This window comes from Bos mutus, chromosome 14 (assembly GCF_027580195.1).
Source record: "Bos mutus isolate GX-2022 chromosome 14, NWIPB_WYAK_1.1, whole genome shotgun sequence".
Classification (NCBI taxonomy): domain Eukaryota; kingdom Metazoa; phylum Chordata; class Mammalia; order Artiodactyla; family Bovidae; genus Bos; species Bos mutus.
In genome coordinates this window covers 46442849-46465510 of record NC_091630.1, presented here as the reverse complement: position 1 = coordinate 46465510, position 22662 = coordinate 46442849, and the positions used below count along the sequence as shown (strand labels likewise).

The 22662-nt window shown below is 38.5% G+C and overlaps 1 protein-coding gene across 1 annotated transcript in view; it reads right to left on the bottom strand.

The window, feature by feature from the left end:
• Positions 1 to 22662, bottom strand: part of TRPA1 (transient receptor potential cation channel subfamily A member 1) — a 55677-nt gene that overhangs the window by 5736 nt on the left and 27279 nt on the right. The window contains exons 9-23 of the mRNA XM_005907230.3: positions 19996 to 20095; positions 19257 to 19357; positions 17549 to 17718; positions 17298 to 17462; positions 14749 to 14863; positions 13330 to 13496; positions 10449 to 10542; positions 8470 to 8529; positions 7845 to 7943; positions 6088 to 6158; positions 5346 to 5508; positions 4120 to 4209; positions 2213 to 2382; positions 1529 to 1658; positions 697 to 879 (exon numbers count right to left, since the gene is read on the bottom strand). Coding sequence (XP_005907292.1) covers positions 697 to 879; positions 1529 to 1658; positions 2213 to 2382; positions 4120 to 4209; positions 5346 to 5508; positions 6088 to 6158; positions 7845 to 7943; positions 8470 to 8529; positions 10449 to 10542; positions 13330 to 13496; positions 14749 to 14863; positions 17298 to 17462; positions 17549 to 17718; positions 19257 to 19357; positions 19996 to 20095 — 1878 coding nt within the window. The remainder of the gene's footprint in view (positions 1 to 696; positions 880 to 1528; positions 1659 to 2212; positions 2383 to 4119; positions 4210 to 5345; positions 5509 to 6087; positions 6159 to 7844; positions 7944 to 8469; positions 8530 to 10448; positions 10543 to 13329; positions 13497 to 14748; positions 14864 to 17297; positions 17463 to 17548; positions 17719 to 19256; positions 19358 to 19995; positions 20096 to 22662) is intronic.

Below are 22662 nucleotides of genomic sequence, written 5' to 3'. Positions count from 1 at the left end.
TGGACCCTGAATTGGGATGTATTTCTGTCTGCATCAACCAAGATGCCTGTGGCTGGAGCACACTCTCTGTGGAAGAAAACACCTGTGTCTGCTGAGGTCATCCAGGCTCTGACTGGCTCAGACGTGGCAGCTGAATGCTGCCGACGCCCTCTGCATGAGCGACTCTTCCCTGCTTGAATCTCTAGAGGGTCAATGAGAAATTCTAGGGCAGAGATGAGGTCTTAATCTTCCACTCCATGAAGGTCTCTGCCTAACCTCTGACCCTCAGCCCAACTGCAAAGCGGCACTCACCATTCATCATTACCTTATTACTCTGTCGATACTTTGTACTTCTTCATGGCATTTAGGGGTGATGTCAGGCTACACATTTATTTGTTTACTACTCATCCTCATGACAAGTTTATAGTCACGTCAGGGCTGGGTATTGGTCTGTTTTGTTCACCGCTGTTGGGCCTGGATCAGTGTCTGGCATTTTTGTAGATTCTTGGTAAATATTTGCCAAATAGATGCATCTTAGCATCTCCTAACCTCACACTGCCTGGCTCGCCCCAGGTACTAATGAATGTTGAATGAATGAATTTTATAGCAGTTCCTCTTCTCCCTTCGTGAAAGGAGACAAAAGAGGCTACGAAGCATTATCATTCTTAAATGTCCCAAGTGATCTACTGACAGCAAACAATAGTATAAATTACTTACAAGTAAATTCATGAGGACAATTGGGACGAACATGGTGAATATGATAAGGTGTACAAAGGAGAGAAGTGGATACTCCAGTTCATTCTTCAAATATGGCTCTAGGAAGGCATCGTGATAATTGATGTCTCCTAGCATCATGCTGAAGGTCTGGATTATAGAAAGGAATGGAGAGCTGAAAGCATCCTGGGAAAAGATAGTAAGGGGAAAATGAAATTCAAATTGTATATAATGAAAAAAAATGTTCCCTAGAGAGTAAAATGATAGAAATCACATTTAAAATACTTTTTTAAAAAATAGTCATAAGAATATGCTACTGAAATACAGTAATAAGAACTATTAATACTAACAAACTGGTGGTAAAGTCATCAAAAGGGCTTCCTTGGTGGCTCAGTGGTAAAGAATCTGCCTGCCAAGCAGGAGACACAGCTTCATTCCCTGGGTTGGGAAGATCCCCTGGAGGAGGAAATGGCAGCCCACCCCAGTAATCTTGCCTGGGAAATCCCATAGACAGAAGAGCCTGGTGGGCTACAGTTGATATTGTCACGAAAGAGTCGGATGTGACTAAACAACAACAGCAACAACAAAAGTCATCAGAAAGATCTTTTCTGCACATGTAACAAATCATCATGCACTACACATAAACTTCCTGACAATGGAAAAAGTCATTTACTTTTCCCTGTGATAAAAACCATGTGAATGCTATTATATCAGATAAAAAATATTCAAATATTGTGAGGTTATTATGAATTTTGTACACCATTAAGATTTAAGTATAAATATGTATTCCCAGTATTCACAGCAACAAAATCAACGACTCATGCAAATACCTCACCTGGATATTCAGGAGCACATAAAAGCAGAGTCCAAAAGCCACGAGAAGGAAGACAAACACAATTGTCGATTTCAACAGAGTTTTCATGATCACCTCCAACATCACGATAAAAATTCCACACTTTTCAAATCTAGGGACGTTTTGAAAATTACATTTATTCACTTTTGTGCTGAAACTGAATTTCATTCAGTGTCAATAGTTAATGAGGCACCAGGTACTAAGGTTCATAGATGAGATCATTGAGGCCATCTACTTTCACACAGGGACACGAGAACTTGTGAAGAGTCAAGCCTTTTATTTTCAAACTGTCAAACTGCTCTGTTTCTTTTGTTTTCACTTCTTCCTAACGTTTATCTTGAATTGTTTTACCACTTGGCCACTGAAAATTATTCACAGCTTCCCAGTATCAATGCTACCAATTGCTTACGGGCTTCCCAGGTGGTGAAGTGGTAAAGAATTCGCCTGCTAATGCAGGAGACGCAAGAGACATGGGTTTTATCCCTGAGTCGGGAAGATGCCCTGGGGAAGGAAATGACAACCCACTCAGTATTCTTGCCTGGGAATTCCTGTGGACAGAGGAGCCTGGCGGGCTACAGGTCATGGGGTTGCAAAGAGTCGGACGTGATTTAGTGACTACACAACTACAACAACAAAGGATGTAGAAGTCATTCAAGCTAGTTTTACCTCTGAAGATACAGTAAGAAGTTCATCCAATAGAGGAAAATAGCAACTGCTCCACACTGCCACTGCACGTATGCTGGTATCCTGATGAACAAGGGTGACACAAATATGATGCTGGTTGTGTAGATGATCCATTCGGCTGCGTTGTCCTTATCCAAAAAGTAATTCCTTTTCTGGGGTTGCAAAGAATAAAGAATTACCACACGTAGAGCCTGAAACCTGGCAACTTATGGATGGTTATATATATGTAACCAGTAACAACATTTTTCCAGCATTACAGCTGGTGAGAAGTTTATGACCAAGGGGCCACCAGCTCTTGCCATCCTGGACTTAACTCAGAGTCTTGGGTACAGATCAGTATTAGAGGTGCCCCAGCCTCTCCTGCTGACCTGGCATTTTGGGAGCCTAAGCAATTCTATAAGTTTTGAGGCTTTACTCATAAAGTTCACTGCATCTTAAGGAAACTCCTGTGGGGTGCAAGTTGTTTTAGTAATTCCTTTCTGTCTATATAAGGACATGCACATGGATTTCTCAGGAAAATGAACTAAAGCTGCTTCTAAGGAGGTTTGGGGTGCTAAGACTTAATTACCATAATGATTTGGTGTCATCTATTCTTAAATATTTCATGTTTTGAGCATCAGATTTCCTATAGGGTAGATAATTTACATATCAATAAGGAACTGTGGAGACCAAAACTAATAAAAAAATCATACAACTTTACAGTTCAATATAAACTATCATTTGTAATTCTCATCTTTAAAAAATAAAAATAATGACAAGAGATATTAAATAATATGCCCTAAATCATTTAAGGAACCGTGGAACAACACAGTCTTAACTCTCAGAGTTGTGACAATTTAGTGGAAATGTGTGTGTGTGTGTGTACTTGTGATGTATAATATCAGACAAATGCAAAGCACTGTTATTACTACTAACATTCTTTAATGCAAATATCCTTGTGCTTATATCATGTAATATAGTAAATTCTTTCAGAAAATGAGGCATTGTATAAAAGCTATATGACTTATAAAAAACACAAAATTATACCAAAAAATGAATAATGAGAGACTTAAAGCCTCTACCCTGAGAGATAAATGATTGATGCCATTTATCAACTGCATCAAAGACCTACACATAATTTATATAAACCTTGGGTCTGATCTGAATGTGTGTTCACCTATTTAAAAAGACATTGTTGTCATTGTTGTCTAGTTGCTAAGTCATGTCTGACTCTTTGTGACTCCACAGACTGTAGCAGGTCAGGCTCCTCTGTCCATGGGATTTCTCAGGTAAGGATACTGGAGTGGGTTGCCATTTCCTTCTCCAGGGGATCTTCCCTACCCAGGGATCAAACCTGAGTCTCCTGGATTGGCAGGCGGATTCTTTACCACTGAGACACCTGTAAAAATTATGCAATAGAAACGTTCCCCAATTTCATTGTAACTTGAAATTTTATCTAATAAAGTAAAGCATTCCTATTAGGAAAGGAATTCAAAGATCCATTTGAAATGGAGTCTTAAGCCAAATAAACAGTTACACCTAAATTATCTCTGTAAACAGTGACACTTAAAATTATCAAATTGAAAAAATCTGTGTGTTAGCAAAATATGAAATATATCTCAGAGAAAACAGAAAAGTCTTCCAAAAGTTCATCGAAGCTGGGTAGACACATACGTACTAATAAAACTGGAACCACTTGCTTCAGATAAATCAAATAGGCACCATCCAATGCAGGAGCCTTATCTGAAATCATGTAATTTCTACATTTTTAAGAGTTTATACTTGGTATTTCTGATTTATACATTCATCCAGCTATGTGATTTTATTCTGACATAAATTGTTTAGCAATTAATCTATATTTTGCATATTAAAATATTTGCTACTGTAAAGATATAAAACATATCATGTACCTGTTGGAAAATTTGGGCCACTTCTTTGCAGTAACCTAATATACTTGATAGCAAAACTAAAATCATACAGAAATTTATAGCAAAGGAATTCTGAAACAAAAAAGATAAACAGTTATAAAGGATATCAAAGAAAACAACACTTTTCTTCATCATTTTCACTATTAAACATTTGTTTTTATCTGCTTTTATTTCTAGGTACTGTCCATTTTTGCTTTAAACAGAAAACTCCTGTGATGCCAATATAAAGACAACACAGTCATTTCATAATGTCTTTATTAATAGAGGTTGCCAATTGAATTCTAAAGGATCTATATAATATTCTTTAACTGTGGTAAAATACATATAACATAAAATTTACATTTCAAAAATGTTACATTTTACATATAGAGTTACCTTTTAAAACATACAATTCTGTGGCATGAAGTACATTCGCAATGTTATACAGCTATTACCTAGTTCCATGCCTGTTTCATTATCTCCAAATGGAAATACTGTCCCTGCTAAACATCATTTCCCCCTCCCCAGTATCCTTGGCAGCTAGAAATCTGCTTCCTTGTATATGCTTAGTTGTTCAGTCATGTCCGACTCTTTGCGACCCCATGGACTGTACCCTGCCAGGCTCCTCTGTCCATGGGGATTCTCCAAGCCAGAATACTGGAGTGGGTTGCCATGCCTTCCTCCAGGGGATCTTCCCAACCCAGGGATCAAACCCAGGTCTCCCGCATTGAAGGCAGATTCTTTACCATCTGATCCTCCAGGGAAGTCCTTGAATACTGAGGTGGGTAGCCTATCCCTTCTCCAGGGGATTGTCCTGACCCAGAAATCTAACCAGGGTCTCCTGCATTGCAGGCAGATTCTTTATCAGCTGAGCTACCAGGGAAGCCCTCTTCCTTGTATATCCTATTTTAAATTTTTATACTTCAGCACCCATCTAAGCCAGGTACATGTCACCTTATACATGTGAGGTACACTGGCTCTCATACATGTCAATTCCTTTTGTTAGTTGATAAGCTCTTTTATTGATCTATTTATTTATATTCCCTCTCATTCTACAAAGGGTTTTAGAAGTTGCTACATATATGAATTCTATAAGCTCTTTGTATTAAACAAAGTCTTGATAGTTCAGATTTATTATGAGGTTAAAGTGTTTTCTAAAGAAAAAATGCCCACAGTTCTGAAAATCTCTTGTTTTAAAAAGTTGGAATATAAAAACCAATTGAAGATACCTTGGTGTCTAAAATTTCTGAATGGTCACTAGTTTCATTGATGATTCCAGTTGAGTTGAAAGCCATACCTGGTCTGATACTGACAACAAGAAAGGTCATGGGAAACAGACCAAGACAGTAAGATCCTAGGTTCAAAACATGGGCTCTAAACCCATAAGCCAACCTACAAAACATAAGCAAACCACAACTGAGTAGTTTCAACCACAAATATTCAGTTAAGATACCTGCAGAAACAGGAGTTATAGTCTCTTCTGGAAATGTATTTGATAAGTTCATTGAACTTGAAAGATTTTGGAATTCGCCTTTTTCATTTCCAGAAAAGGAATCATGACTTCCTAGGAAATTATGACTTACTTTAAACCTCTCACCAATTAATGGAAGGAACTTTAGCTCTGACTCCAAGTTGAATGCTCTTCCCAGGAATACTCTTGTTACTTCATTGTCTGCCAAACTGCAGAGCCCAGGAATGCTCCTTTGTGTTTTATATAATGATCCCCCCAAATATTTCATTTAATGCCAAAGATAAATTAATATCAACATTTTAATACCAAAATTTGCCTTTGACATATTTCTTTTTAAAGTATAAAACATTAAAAGTAATAAAGTATTCAGATACCATTAAAATTATTTAGAAGATTTTTTTATAATCAAATATTACTGGGTCAGTTTATTTTTTGTTTTGCAAGATTTTAAATAAATTTAATGAGAGCAACATTCAAAAGAAACACTACTTAATACCCACCATTTCATAAGTAAGTATTCTTTACACACAGGGTGGTTGAGAAGCTCTATGCGGTTATGTTGCACCATTGCCTGAGAAATAAGGAAAGATCAATAAAAATACAATCACATTAAACTCTTGAGTATAAACTCAGCTTTTTGTTTGCTGGCTTTATAACTTTATTTTGATTTTATCAAAACAACACTTGCTTATTTTAGAAACTTTGAAAAATCAAAAATTATATCAAGAATATATTTCTTTAAAAAAAAACACAAGCTAGAGAGAATCATTTTATACAGATGCTAAAATTATTTGCATAGAACAGATGTGAAAGTCAGTTGTCATCACCAGTCTTACAGGCATAAAATCCACATGTCTCTTCTTCCTTCACACTCCAAGTCCTCAGTAAGCCTTTTAAAGATTGTTTTTTCTGATGTGGACAATTTTTGAAATCTTAATTGAATTTGTTACAATATTGTTTATTTTTTATGTTTTGCTTTTTTTGGCCATGAGGCATGTGGGATCTTAGCTCCCCGACCAGGGATTGGACCGGTGAACCGGCACCTCCCTGCCTTGGAAGGGGGAGTCTTAACCACTGGACAGCCAGGAATTCCCATCAGCCAGCCTTTTAGATTTCACATTAGGTGATGGCTGGTACCATGGTCTGTATCAAAGCCTTCCACGTAGGGAAATTAACTCATTTAAGGTAAATGAAAGTTCTTAATTGATCTAGAACAGTGCTGTCCAATGGAACTTTCTGCAGTGATGAAAATTTCTATATCTATGCTGTTGAGCAAAAGAACTACAAACCACATAGGCTTCTGAGGGCTTGAAACATGGCTACTGCAAATGAAGTAATGAATTTTTAACTTGATTTTAATTTTCATTAATTTTCATTTAAGCAGTCACATGTGGCTCAGTTACTATATTAGAGAGAACAAATCTGGATCCTACACCACCATTTGCCATCCAGCCTTCAAATGTTTTCTTTCACATGCACACAAGCTTTTGTGTTGCCAATATTTACACCACAAGTCTGCTGCTCCACGTGGCTAAAATCTGTTGAAACTAGTAGCTGCTGTTCTTTTAGACCAGAAACCCACTCATCTGATACCTGTTTTCCTCTGCAGTTATTTGAGTTTGAAACTCCTGGTTTATCCTGAAGCAGATTGTCTGCATGGCTTTCATGACCTCACTTACAAGAAATGTAAAAGCACTCTTTGGAATAAGAACTGGTTTGGATCCAGTCTCTTGGGAAATTTGGGTCCAAACTGTGTGATTAGTGCCTGCTTTCAGATTGGGTTCACTCTTCCAGAAGGATATAAGAGCTGCTGAGAGGTTTGCGTTTACCCTGGAGGCCAGTGGTTAGCTGAATTTGGAATCGATGACTGTAAACTGTCACCCCCTGCATTTTCCTGGGGTTTTTATACTGTTGGAAACTCATATACGTATGTCTGCATTGAAGTGGATGGAGGTAGGAGCAGATGCTGATGGTCAGCCTGTGTTGTTTATGGTTTATTGGATTCTGGGTTGGGCAGGTCTAGCATGACCATTAGGACTAAGGTGATCAACAGTGTGGAACTTTAAGGGCACCAAATTACAAATCATTTTGTATGATTGATTTCTTTACTAACAAATAAAGAGTTAGCCTGCATGGCATACACAGAGATCAAACCATAAATCTGGAATTCTCTCCAGACTCCTTCCTGGAACTATCATACCAAAACATCACAGAATTCATGTAGAAACTACCTGAATAAGGAAAATAGTGGACTTACATTGAGAGTTAAAAGAGGCTCATATACGATGTCCGGTACAGGTGTTCCTTTTTTGGTGAATTCTAATGGACACTGAAGATATGTGAAATTATACTCGATCTGTAGAAGATAACAATTTTTAAAAATTGCAGTCTAGCATAGGCCCCCAAAGTCCTTCTTAACACATTAAATATGCAACCCTATCATTCTGCTGAAAATTAAGTGATTCAAATAAAGTTGAGCCATTTAACCTGAAGAAAAATAAATAAGCTATTCTGTATTAATTTCAAAAAATAAATGTGCCAACAGGGTATTTGATTCCTTTCTAATAACTCTCTAGTTGTGGGGAAAAATGCCTTCTAGAAAGACCACTTAGCTCTTTTAGAATTTCATTCTTCAGGCAATATTACACAAGAAAATATAAAGATATAAATAATAAGGCTAAATAAAACTGTTAGAAACAATTAAATCATGAGAGAAAACTGAAGATCCAAGGGAAAAATTATCTCATAAGTAGATAATATAATAATATGAGAAATGAAGACAATTACCATCTTTTGAGATTCTGGAGTTCTAGTAACATTATTTTTACTATTCCTTAAAGAGTTAAAATGCATTTCAAGTTATTATGATAAAATAAACTTACATGGTAGTCTTGGGAGGACTTGTCTTCTGTGGAGGGCATCACGCAAAAATCTAAAAGTACCTTTGAGAGAAAAAGACTGGCAAAGCTATTGGGCAGGAGACTAGATCCAAGACGGAATTTGGTCCCATTTCTAAAATAATACCCACGATATTACCTTCCCCTTCCTTTGCTTCTTGTACCTCAACGTCTTGTACACTATGATCTAAGTCATTCAGGAAAAAAGTCTAAAACATGAAGAATTAACACGTACCACTGCATGCCTCAGCAACACCAAGTGATATAGAAAAATACGCACCTGAGAATGAAATTGCATTTACTAAATTTTAGGTAAGAAATATTCCATTTGCTTTGCCTAAAACTTGATGTCTTTCTGGGTTCCTAGAAAATATGTGGATGATTGAGGATTCCTTTGCTTAGCATCTTCTAGTGATAACTTAATTGTCTCTAACCGAGACCTTCCAGCTGACTCCTGAGTTCTTCCCACAGTCTAGGTTGCTTCTTCTGTATCTGATCCTGTACCTGATCCTGGAATATTATGTTTGCTTCTGTACCTGGCTTACTGAGCAACACTGACAAAATTCACATCCAAAGTGGTGTGGACAGGATGTTAGGCCACAGATATTATAATGACAAACAGTTGGAGGCCCTCGAGATGCTCAGTTAAGGGAGAAATCACTTAAGAGTTAAGCGTTAGATCCTCCCCTGGGAAGTGTAGGGACAAATATTTTGTGGTGGTTCCTGTCTACTACATAAACAATTTGAGTAACCCCAAATCTGTGTGCTTGGACCTTTCTGGTGGCCCCAAATCATGATCCTGAGAAAGAAACTCTGCCCAGTCAGTCTGCCCTCCTGAAACCAGATGTGGACACAAGGCCCCAGGTAACCCCATTAATGGGTCCCTTAGAGTTCCTGGGACATCTGGTCAACCCCACCTGCAGGACACAACAGTAGAGGGTTAGACAGCACCCTGAAGGGGAGACACAGGAACTCAGGCCCCACTGGGAGGGCATGCCTGTCCTGGCTGGTCTCAAGCACCAAGGCAACTTAAAAATTTTGAGGCAGTCTCTGTTGATCTTGACCCTGCAGCAGTACTAGGAGTCATAACAGACATCATGAAAAAGAAAGACAAGTCCAGTCAATTGTGCTGTGCAAGGAAGAACCAGACACAGGCCTGGCTATTACAGTTTGAAAGCTTTGTAATAACCAGCGTAGGCAAACTGAAGGCTGGGCTACCAGAGGAAGGGGAGGGTCATGGGGGAAGGATTGTGTTTATTATACAAATATGTGATGTGAGGCTAAACTAAAAGACTTTTAATTCCCCCTAGTTAAAAAAAAAATTCATAATACGAAAATAATACCAAGTCATTATAGAAAATGAACTAGAAAATATATAGTAACATGAAGAAGAAAAGAAAAACCAAATCATAATCACAACTGTAATTCCTATTAGCATTTTGGAATAATTTCTATGTTTTCCATATGTGAATATTTATAACTTTTTATTATTCATAATGCTCCAGGAAGCATCATTGCATATAAATCTTTCTATACATCTGATTATTCATTAGGACAGATCCAAACAACTGGAATTACTGAGTGACAAAATCTGAAATCATGTTTGCAACTAATAGATGCAAATTTGAAACAACCACATGCATGCCCCCAAACCCCCACATCTAGAGGCTTTATTCAGCTGGCAACCTCCACTAGTGCTCTCTGCTCTAGACTTGGATTGTTTGAATAAAAAAAATATGTTTAACATATTTTCCTACATTGCATATAACCACTAACAGGATTTTTTAATCCAAGTAGGTCCTTCTCAAATTTGTTGGCTAGATTCCCTTGTAGCCTATATAAAACTAGACGCTTAACTTTAAAGATGGAAATTGCTATGTTTAGGTTGTAATTACAACAATAAATCTTCACATTTTATTACACGCCAAGCATATACCCAAAGGATTTTTGTTTTTAGAACTTACTTTCATGCATTCAGGGAGGTATTCTACCAGTTCTATAACTGGACATCTATTGGTAGGAGAACAATGATTAAAAACCTTGAAACATTCTCCCCATCTGTAAAAAAATAATAAACACAATTCTTAAACTTTCTGTTGTGTGCAACAACAGAACTACCAGTTGAAATTCAAGATTATTATGTTTAGGAGAAACTGATTGGTTCCAATGGAATCAATATGTGAACTGAAATCAATCCAATAGAGTCCTTGTTCATTCATGGAAATTAGAAATGTGTGCAAATTCAAGGATGGCTGTTATAATCACTGTTCTGACTCTTTATCTAAATGCCTTTTCAAGAAGGTAGGTTTTGACCTTGATTCCCCCTGAAGTCATGAAGGGGCATTACTTTCAAAGCTGGTCATGCTGTATGGAGATACCCACATTCACAAACATACAACAGCAACATAGTACTGGGAGCATGACACTTTACCTTTAACCCAGGCACACATCATGTATTGAATTAAACTACAAAGTAACATGTGTCAGGGCTTCCCAGGTGGCTCAGTGGTAAAGAATCTGCCTGCCAAGCGGGAGACAGTGGGTTCGGTCCCTGTGTTGGGAAGATCCCCTGGAGAAGGGAATGGCAATCCATTCCAGTATTGTTGCCTGGGAAATCACGTGGACAGAGGAGCCTGGTGGGCTACAGTTCATTGGGTTGCAAAAGAGCAGGACATGACTGCACAACTAAACAAGAACAACATGTATTAAGTACATTAATAACCACGGGCTCTGTGAGAACATTGCAGATTTGCATCTTTCTTTACTGCCATCTGGTTGGACAGGATAAGGAGATGTTTATGATACCAAGAATGAAATAAATCTATAACAGGAGGTAAAAAAGAGCCCATTTATCTCCAAGATCCTATCTTTGTAATAGGAGGCTAGTTCTAAAAGCTACCCAGACATATTTTCTGTTAACCCTATCAGTAAAGTCTATCTAGGATATCTGTACCATCAATAGAAAACTCCAGGTTGCACTGATGAGTGCTTCTAAGGAAATGGGCCAGGGGACCTGGAGACTTCCCATGCTCCAAACACAGGCTTGGTCTGCTATGAATATGAGATTGCTCATCTCTGAGTCCACTACTGGGGGACACTGGGCCTTGGTGAGAATCAATCTGTGATGACTAATACATAGAACAGATTATGTTTGAGACATGGGACAAACTACCCTCCAACTTCATCATTAAAACTCCTTAGAGTACAGTTTAAAAAAACCCACAGCCACACAAAATCATGGGCTAAAGGAAATTTCATTTCCTGGCACTGGTAACAATAGGGATTTACCTTGGAGAATATTTTCACCAACATCCAGTTTGGGGGTTTCCATTGGGCAGGAGAGCTTCAGGCAAGTTCAGGTGAGTCAGGGCAGAGTTAGCCTGAGAACGACCATGGTGCCACAGACTACAGACACCTGACCCCTGGGAGCCTCACAAGAGTGCTGTGAAGTGGGTCTGTGCTCCCATCACTTAGAAATGGAAACTGAAGACCAGAGAGTTTAAGCAACTCTTTGGGTGTCTGTGGTCACTCAAAGAGTTCATTAAAAACTTTAGGGAAACAACTGACATTTTAAAATGTTGACTTTTGCATCTGTCTCTAAGGCAAGGGAAATAAAAGCAAAAATAAATAGGACCTAATGAAACTTAAAAGTGTTTGCACAGCAAAGGACATCATTGACAAAAAGACGACCTACTGAATGGAAGAAAAGATCTTCAAATGATACGATGCAGCTCATATAATTCAACATCAAAAAACAAACAACCTGATTTTAAAAAATGGACAGAAGACCTCTATAGACATTTTCCCAAAGAAGACAAATAGATAGCCACCACGCACATGGAAAGATGCTGCTAATCATCAGAGAAATGCAAATTCAAACCACAATGAGATATCAGCTCACACCTGTCAGAATGGCTATTGTCAACAAGAACACATATAACAAATGGTGGCGAGGATGTGGAGAAGAGGGAACCCTCATACATTGTTGGTAGGAATGTTAATTGGTACAGTCACTATGGGGGTGCTTCAGAAAGCTAAAACTAGAACTACCATATGATGAAGTAAGTCCACTCCTGGGTATATAGGTATACAGGATATATAATCCTAAGGAAAAATAAAAACACTAACTCAAAAATATACATGTACCACCGTGTTCAAAGCAGCATTATTTACAGTTGCCAAGGTATGGAAGCAACCTGTGTCCATCAACAGATGAATGGATAAAGATGTGGTATATATATGTGCGTGTGTGTATATATATACATATAGATAGATAGATGTAATGGAATATTACTCAGCTGTAAGAAAGAATGAAATGTTGCCATTTATAACAACACATATGGACTTGGGAGGGTATTATGGTAAGAGAAATAAGTCAGAAAGACAAATGCTTTATGGTATCACTTATATGTGAACTAAAAATAAAACAAATTAGTGAATATTTTAAAAAAGAGAGACTCGTGGATATAGAGAATAAACCAGTGGTTACCAGGAGGGAGAAGGAAGAGGGGAAGAACAAAATAAGAGTAGGGGATTGGAGGTACAAACTACTATGTATCCAACAAATAAGCCACAAGGATATAATGTACAACATGGATTATAGGCAATATTTTAGAAAACTATAAATGGAATATAACCTTTAAAAATTGTGAATCACTGTGTTATACACCTGGAACTTACATAATATATTGCACATCAACTAAACCTCAATAAAAAAAAAAGGAAAAATAAATAAAAATGGTGATCGACAGCTGAAACTTTGATTCTTTTTCTCCTCCTGCTTCCTCTCGGATTATCCCCAGTGCCGGAGGACACTAGACACTTGAGGGCAGGACGGCAGCGTACCTTTTGCTCCTGATGGTCGTGAGGACCACCTCCTTTCTCTTATTGTGGATTGCAACGTGCAGGAAGGAGGCCTGCTGCTTGTTCAGGACCACATCAGCATCGTAGCTCAGGAGCAGGGAGACGGCTTTGGCATGGCCCTCCCTCGCCGCAAAGTGAAGCGCGGTGTTCTTTCAGAGAAAACAGAACCCGGACAATCCAGTGACAAAGGCTACTCATCCTTTGGCTATTTTACAGCTTTGTTTCACTGTTGAATTGCTTAAGATATTATTAACAAAACTATTTAATGACAAAGAGTTAAAATTTGGGGCTCCCCCAGTGGCTCAGCGGTAAGGAATCTACCTGCCAATGCAGGAGACCTGGGTTTGATGCCTGATAGGGGAAAATCCTACGTGCCGTGGAGCAACAAAGCTCCTGCATCGCAACTGCTGAGCCTGTGCCACCACTACGGAAACCACGCACCTAGAGCCTGTGCTCCACAAGAGAAGCCACCACAAGGAGAAGAAACCTGTGCACCACAACTGCAGAGTAGCCCCCGCTTGCCGCAGCTAGAGGGAAAAATCCATGCTCTTTCAAAGGTCTAGCACAGCCAAAAATAAAGTAAATTTTTAAAAAATCACAGGTTGATAAAAGGTTGCCAGTCTCTAGTTTTGCCACAAAAAGGCATTTTAAAAAGCAATGATAGCCCTCTAGGCTCTGTCATTTCGTGAAAGAACGTACATTTCAATACTCATTCTCCAAAAAAAGAATGAAGGACATTATAGTGGACTGAAGGACAGTCTTTCAAATCAAATATGCTTAGTTTTAGGAAAACTTACCCCTGTTCTCTTCATTTCCCTTGGGTGAAAATTTTATCATCAATTCACGTGGGCCTGTAACAGGCCTCTGAGAGACTCACCAGCTGTCCTCAACATACATCCACCCCTTGGGGCTGTCTCCTTATTCTGTTCCCCTTTGACTCTTTCCTCACTAACAGTCTGCATAATAAGGGATAGTTAGGGAGTCTGGGATGGACATGTACACACTGCTATCTTTAAAATGGATAACTAACAAGGACCTAACAAGGACCTACCAGGAAACTCTGCTCAGTGTTATGTGACAGCCTGGATGGCAGGGGAGTTTGGGAGAGAATGAATACATGGATATGTATGGCTGAGTCCCTTTGCTCTCCACTTGAAGCCATCACAACATTGTTCATCAGCTGTACTCCAAAATAAAAGTACAGCTGTTCATCAGCTGTACTCCAAGTATACATGTCCATTCCAGACTCCCTAACTATCCCTTATTATGCAGACTGTTAGTGAGGAACCCAATATAGGTTCCCAATATAGGAACCCAAGAAGGGAAAAGAAGGTTTCTGGCAATGTTGGAAGGTTCCTCTATGCCAAGATTTGGGGTAGGTATGAGGAACACAGTACATACCCCTTCTTCATCTAGCTGATCTGTGCATTTCAAGTTAGTGTCAAGAATAACCTTCATGGTCTGAGTATACCCGCCCAAGGAAGCATGATGCAAAGCAGTCCAGCCATTGTGGTCACTGTTAAAGAAGAGAAAACGTGTGCATTTACCTTACAGATTAAAAGGGGAAGGACACCTCCCAATTGAAAGTGGGTCTGATGATCAGAGAAAACAAACCATACCTGAGATATTTGAGTTCTAGCAAGTAATTATGTATTGTTGTTATTGTGTTGCTAAGTTGTGTCAGACTCTGCAACCCCATGGACTGGAGCCCACCAGGCTCTTCTGTCCACGGGATTTTTCAGGCAAGAATACTGGAGTGAATTGCCATTTCCTTTTCCAGGGGATCTTCCCAACTCAAGGATCAAACCCACATCTCCTGCATTGGCAGGTGGATTCTTTAGCATCTGAGCCACCTGGGAAGCCCAAATATGTATTGCCTGGTTAATTAAACATGAGTTAATTTCAAGCTTAATTGGATGAGGGCCTCCCTGGTGGCTCAGATGATTAAGAATCTGCCTGCAATTCAGGAGACCCAGGTTCGATCCCTGGGTCGGAAAGATCCTTTGGAGAAGGTAATGGCTACACACTCCAGTATTCTTGCCTGGAGATTTCCATGGACAGTAGAGCCTGGTGGGCTGCAATCCATGGGTAAAAGTTGCAAACTCTCAGTTCTAAGATAAATACTAGGGATGTGGTGTATGACATGAATAAATATAATTAAAACTGCTGTATGTTATAAATGAACATTAACAGAGTAAACCCTAAGAGTTCTGATCACAAAGAAAAATTTTTTTCTTTTTTTTTTCTTTTTCCATTTTTTGGTATCTGTATGAGATTAAGGGTGTTCGCTGAACTTACTGTGGTAACCCTTTCATGATACATGTGTTTTACCCCTTAAGCTTACACAGTGTCAATTATAATCTCAATAAAATTATAAAAGAAAATAAATAAAGTCTATAAACACATTATCAAACACTTCGGGTGAGTGAAACTGGAGTTAGCATGTCTGTGTCATACATATTTTCTTTAAGGCTGTAATGTACTTATACACACTATTTTCAATATTGCTTTATTCTTTCACTGAATATTGTATCAAAAATTTTCCATGATGGTGTTATTAGTCCTTGTGGTTACCATTCATGGCTAATAATAATAATGATGATCATTATAATAATAATATCATTATACAAAACATGGATAGAAGATGCTTAGCTTATTGCCACTTATTTTTTTCTAAAAGTTCAGGTCTAAAGAGATTGTTCCTCTCATACTCTCAAAAATTCTTACTTGATCCTTTAGGAAAATGTCTGTCTTTTCTCTTAGAAATTCAAGATATGAATACAGTGAACACTTGCCTTTTTTCCAAATTAGACATAGAAAAAAATGTGTGAGATACTGATACAATTTAATTTCAGGGCCAGTGAGTAACCGTATTAGGTGCAAGAGACACCTCGCTATTACAGTTATGACATAGTTATGCAAGAGCTCTTGTCTTCTGGGTTCACCTAGGGTCCCCTTTGCAAGTCTGTTGCCTGGTGTTCATTTGGAAGCAGGAAGGAGCTAAGCAGAACATTCATTTCACGGCTGCATCATTGCTGTGCTGGGGTTGGTACTCTGATAAAGAGATGTGTTTTTTAACATTAGCCTAATAAACTCTCTGCTACCATGTTGGTGCAATTAGAAATTAGCCCATCATACATCTATGAAACGCTTCTGGGTTTTCCTTTTATTTTTACAAAGATGTCATTTAATGATGCCACTTTTTATTGTACTTAATTATTTTAACTTGGGCTTCCAGTGGCTCAGACAGTAAAGAGTCCACCTGCAATGCAAGAGACCTGGGTTCAATCCCTGAGTTGGGATGATCCCCTGGAGGAGGGCATGGCAACCCACTCCAGTACTCTTGCCTGGAGAATCCCCATGGACAGAGGAGCCTGGCGGTCTACAGCCCATGGGGTCACAAGGAGTCAGACATAACTGAGCAACTAAGCACAGCACATTTTAACTTGGTTTTGTTTCATGTGTTAGATTTCTTTTGTAGTGAAATTCAGGAAATTTTTATGTCTCATGTTGCAGCTTAAAGGAAGTTCTTCATGTCCATCAGTCATCATACTGAATGAGATGTAGAGTCTTTGATTTGTATAGCATGTGTGTGTGTGTCTGTAAAAACACACTGCCTTGTATCTGCCAAAACAGCTGATAGCATGATGAAGGTATATAGGAGAAGGGATATCTCAAAGATTCTGGAAATTACACAAAGCCACTTATTCTGTGACTCTGAACAAGGCCTTCAGCTCTATGAACCTCAGTGTTTTCAGTTGGAAATAATACTGACTTCCCTTTCAATATTTAATAAAGCATGTTATGTTTTGAGGATTAAGTGAAATGGGTAAAAGTACTTAGTGTGATTGAAAGGGAGATATTATAATCAAAAATAAAATATAAAAAAAGCCTGACAATGTCTAGCCAGTTACAAAGAAGATGTAAATATTGCAATCTTATATCCTCACCTGAGAAATAATGCGCCCTTTTTCAGAAGTAGCTGAACAACTTTATCATGCCCATTCTTTGCAGCCAGGTGGAGAGGAGTCATTCCGTGCAGGTCACCTTCATTCAAAAGCCTTGTGTCACTTATGTCTTGCAGGAGCCTCTGACAGGTATTAATACGCCCATAACTTGAAAGAAAAAAAGTTTGATATTTTCAAAGCAAATATTTAACAGAAACAGGACATGCTTGTATGTCGCTTAAAGTGACCCTTACCTGGCTGCAAAATGCAGGGGTGATTTCTTATCTTTGCTTTTGGAATGAATGGACACATTAAAGTTGAGGAGGTTGTTTACAGAGACAGGGACCCCCTGTCGACATGCATAGTGCAGAGGGGTGCACCCATCATTGTCCTCGTCCATCACCAGCTCTTTTATATGTTGCATCTATGGGAAAGATGGATATTCTGAATATAACTCCGTGATGATGCTAACAGAGTTTTTCAACCTATTTTATAGGATAGTATTTTCTAACAAGGACCAATATATACACCTGAGTGGAAAGTATAAATAACCTTAAGGGTTATATACTAGGGACTTCCCAGGTGATGCTAGGGGTAAAGAACCTGCCTGCCAATGCAGGAGATGCAAGATATGTGAGTTCGATCCCTGGGTCGGGAAGATCCCCTGGAGAAGGAAATGGCAACCCACTCCAGTATTCTTGCCTGGGAAATCCCATGGACAGAGGAGTCTGGCAGGCTACAGTCCATGGGGTTGCAAAGAGTCGGACACAACTGAACAACTAAAAACACACAGAAGGATACTAGAGTAAAATAAATGCAGATGAAGATGTGTGCTCTGTCTCCCTATAATGTGTATTACTGTATTAAAGGCGCTGAGAAATCCTAAGAATAGGAAATGTATTTAATATTTTAAACCCAGCATTTTCCAAATTGTATTTGACCATAAACCAACCTTCTCATCTCTCCCTTCATTTCACCCCCCATGCCCGGCCCAATAATACTTAACAGCTTAATATTAATGTGCTCTGTTAGTCAAAATTAGCAAAACTGTTAAATTAGTGTCACTTTAAAAAAATGAATAAAATTAAATGAAATTAACATCACTTCATCTTTTAAATAAAAATCAAATGGCAAATGAGCAGCTTAAATCAATCCATAAACATTTTATATTTTAGATATTCAAATATATTTGACTCTTTAAGACACAGACTATATTAAAATCTATTTATTAAAAAAGTATGATGCACTTCAAATGTACCTAATAGTCACTCCGTAAGTATTAGTTGGTGAATATAAATATAGAGATAATGTTTTCAATTTGTCAACAAGCGTGCTGAGTAGTTTTTCTTCATTGATTAGGAAGTGCTGCTAATTCACTCATGTACTTGACTTCTCAATTGATACACAATTCATAATGGTCCAAGAGTGAAGGAAAGGCATTCTGTTATAGATAAGGATATATGGAAACTCTCCATAACTTAGAAAACAGTCCCAATGTAGTTTATTATTATCATTATCATAATTATCACTGCTGCTGCTGCTGCTGCTAAGTCGCTTCAGTTGTGTCCAACTTTGTGCAACCCCATAGACGGCGGCCCACCAGCCTCCGCCGTCCCTGGGATTCTCCAGGCAAGAACACTGGAGTGGGTTACCATTTCCTTCTCCAATGCGTGAAAGTGAAAAGTGAAAGTGAAGTCGCTCAGTCGTGCCCAACTCTTAGCGACCCCATGGACTGCAGCCCACCAGGCTCCTCCGTCCATGGGATTTTCCAGGCAAGAGTACTGGAGTGGGCTGCCATTGCCTTCTACTATGTTGTAAGTATTCAAATATGACATCTTTCTTTAAAAATAAAATTTAAATTCCAGACTCAGCCTTCAAAGGAATAAAAATCATAATAAATGAAATCACTTTACCCTCTATTGAACCCAACTCATTTTATGGAAATCCACACATATGTATTACCTGCAAAAACTCAGGATGCAAATTTTTTAATCCATAAGGCTGTTGAACAGTCAAATGCAAAAAATTACATCCAAGATTATCTTTTATGTCCACACGGGCACCTAAAAAGCACAATATAAATATAACTCCTACTCATTTATTTAAAGCATAGCCTATGGTGGATTTTCAATGTAAGAAAATAAAAGACTGACTTAAAACTTTGCCAGTGTTTAAGTTAGAGAACTTTATTTAGGTAAGAAAACTAAACATGGTTTAAAATGTGTTTATCTTGCAGTGTGCATGTGTGTGTACAAGGGGTAGAGAATGTGTGATTTATTACATTATTTAATATATGAGGTCTCATCTTTTAACACATAAAATAGAATTATAGAGAGATTAGAGATCAAGGGAGAAGAGGTGAAGGTATCTCTTTTCTTCATTATCAGACTGGGTTAGTATCTAAAATAGGAACAGTTATAGCACCTACATCAGGTGGATTGGTTCACTGAGAGGATGCAGATAAAGTGTTTAGTGACATGCCTGGGATGTAGTCATCCCCTTACAAAGGTTATCAATTCTTGTTCTGAAGTTATCTTTCCAAGTATTATGCCCTACTGGGCTGAGAATTATTCTAGATATGGGAAGTATCCCATTTGTGTTCACAGCACCTGGCCCACAGCCTGGCACACAGTAAATGGACACTGAGTGTTTAACCAACCAAGTAGCAGTTCTAAAGGCCTGGTTCAGCCCCTCTTAGTACCTTTAGAGAGGAGCAAATTTACAGTATTCCAGGATGCAGAAGCAGTTGCTAATAGAAGTGGAGACCGTCCTTCAGAATCGGTGATATCAATATCTGCTCCCTAAAATAAAACAAGTCATTCAACAAAGAGCCTATGAACAGACAAAACAGCTCACACTACAGTCTGTAACTTAGTGTTCATTCATTGGGACAGAATGTCCAAAATACAGCTAGCACTCACGCACATGACTGCTTGACATTTCCCCGTAATTCGTGTTGCATGAATCATAGAGAAAATCAAGGCATTATTCTCTAACTTCAACAACTGAAGTCTTTCTCACATGTTAATCTTTTGACTGACATCTGGCAGTAGATCTATCTTCCTGCCAAAATCATAAAATGTTGACCTATATCACTAGTTTAGTTCCCACTGTAAGAGAAGATTGTTAAATATCTGTGGTTAAAAAAAATCTAAGTTTATTTCATTTGTCATTTTAAAAGCATTCACAAGAAATCATTCACTTCTATCGCCAAGATAGTGGATCCTGGGAGCTCTCATCATAAGGAAAAAAAATTTTTGTAACTTTCATGGTGACAGATGGTAGCTGGACTTGCTGTGGTGGTCACTTTTCATTGTATACAAATACTGAATCATGCTCTACACCTGAAATTCACATAATAGTACATGTTAATTATAACTCATGAAAAAACAACTGTTCTCTTTTTAAAAACTCTACTTCATCTGAAACAGATGAACTGAAATAACTGAATTGTAATCATTCAAATCCTAAAGTAAAATTTTAGTCAAATGTTAAAAAATGTTTGCATTTAAGAAATCACATCTCATATATATATATATTTCAAGGGAATAAGTTGGTATTTACCATTACATATTATGGTTATAATATTTGATATGACAAGAAACAAAAACTTTTTAAAAGTTCATGGAAAGAATTCTATCTTTTGCACAGGGTAATAAAAATAGCTTAAACTCCGACTGGGGCTAGGATCCTGTTCTTTTGGGACCCACTGAATACAGATGACAAGGGCAGCCTGATAGTGATCAGAGAGGTCCTGCCATCCTCTTACAGAAGAGAGGGCTATATTTGCAGGAAACTGTGAATAACAAAACTCTGGGCTATAATGAGTCTTCCAGGGATTCTCCTATGTAAATACCACAATTTCAATAGTTGCTATTGACAACAAGCACAGGTTAAATACTCCAAGCCAGACTCCATTCATTACTGATATGATGGGGCTTAAATAAATACATCATAGACTCATCTGTAGAAAGGGCTTACTAAAATTGAACCCAAAAGCTGACTGAGTGAAAAAGGTCTTGTGCTTTCACTTGTAACAAACCTTGGACAGTATTTTTAGTTCTTCATGTTTTCATTGTTTGAAAGCTGGCACGGAGGCAGCAGGGGTAGAAGATTATAATGGAAGGTGAAGGGCACACTTGCTTTCTGTCCCGCCTCCACCTGCAAGCCACTTGTACTGAAGAGGGGTTGACAGAGTCAACAAGCCTGACCCTTGCCCAGGACTGGGTCACAGGAGAGCATTCCTTGCCATGAACCTATCAACTCCCCACAAAAAATGCATTGATATGGGCATCAAAAGTACACTCTGGTACTTCTAGCTTCCTGGCAATGAGGTTTGGCCATTATGCATTCATATACAATATACCCTATTTGTGAATGTATCAAGTATCTTTTTTTTCTTCTAGTTTTATTGAAATATAATTGACATGTTGTTGTTCAGTCGCTAAGTCATGGCCAACTCTTGGTGACCCCATGGACTGCAGCACTCCAGGCTACTCTGTTCTCCACTATTTCCCAGAGCTTGCTCAAATTCATGTCCATTGAATCAATGATGCTATCTAACCATTTCATCCTCCACCACCCTCTTCTCCTTTTGCCTTCAATCTTTCCCAGCATCAGGGTCTTTTCCAATGAGTTGGCTCTTCACATAAGGTGGCCAAGTATTGGAGCTTCAGCTTTAGCATCAGTTCTTCCAAGGTGGTTCAGACAGTAAAGAATTTTCCTGCAATGCAGGAGGCCCAGGTTTGACCCCTGGGTCGGGAATATCTCCTGGAAAAGAGAATGGCAACCCACTCTAGTATTCTTGCCTGGAAAATTCCATGGACAGAGGAGACTGGTGGGCTTACGGGGTCACAGAGAGTTGGACACGACTGAGTGACTAAAACCTTCATTTTCATAACTGACATATAGCACTGAATAAGTTTAAGGTGTGTGGCATAATAATTGGACTTACAGATATCATGTAGTGATTATCACAGTAAGCTTAGTGTACATCCCTCATCTCAGAGATACAAAATTAAAGACATAGAAAAAATTTTCAAAATGTTTTGCAAATGTATCAATCATCTTTTTGTAAACTCTTTTGCTTGTAGGCAAGAAATCAAAGAGAAAAACAACTATTGTATATTAATGCATGTGTGTGGATTATAGAGCAATGGTACAGATGAACCTATTTGCAGGCAGGAATGAAGATGTAGAGAACAGATGTCTGGACACAGGGGTAGGAAAGGGTGGATGAACTGGGAGAATGGGATAGACATATATACTACCATGTGTAAAACAGCACAGGAACCTCAGCTTGGTGCTCTGTGGTGACCTAGATGGATGGGATGGGGGAATGGGATCCTAGAGGAGGAGGATGTGTGTA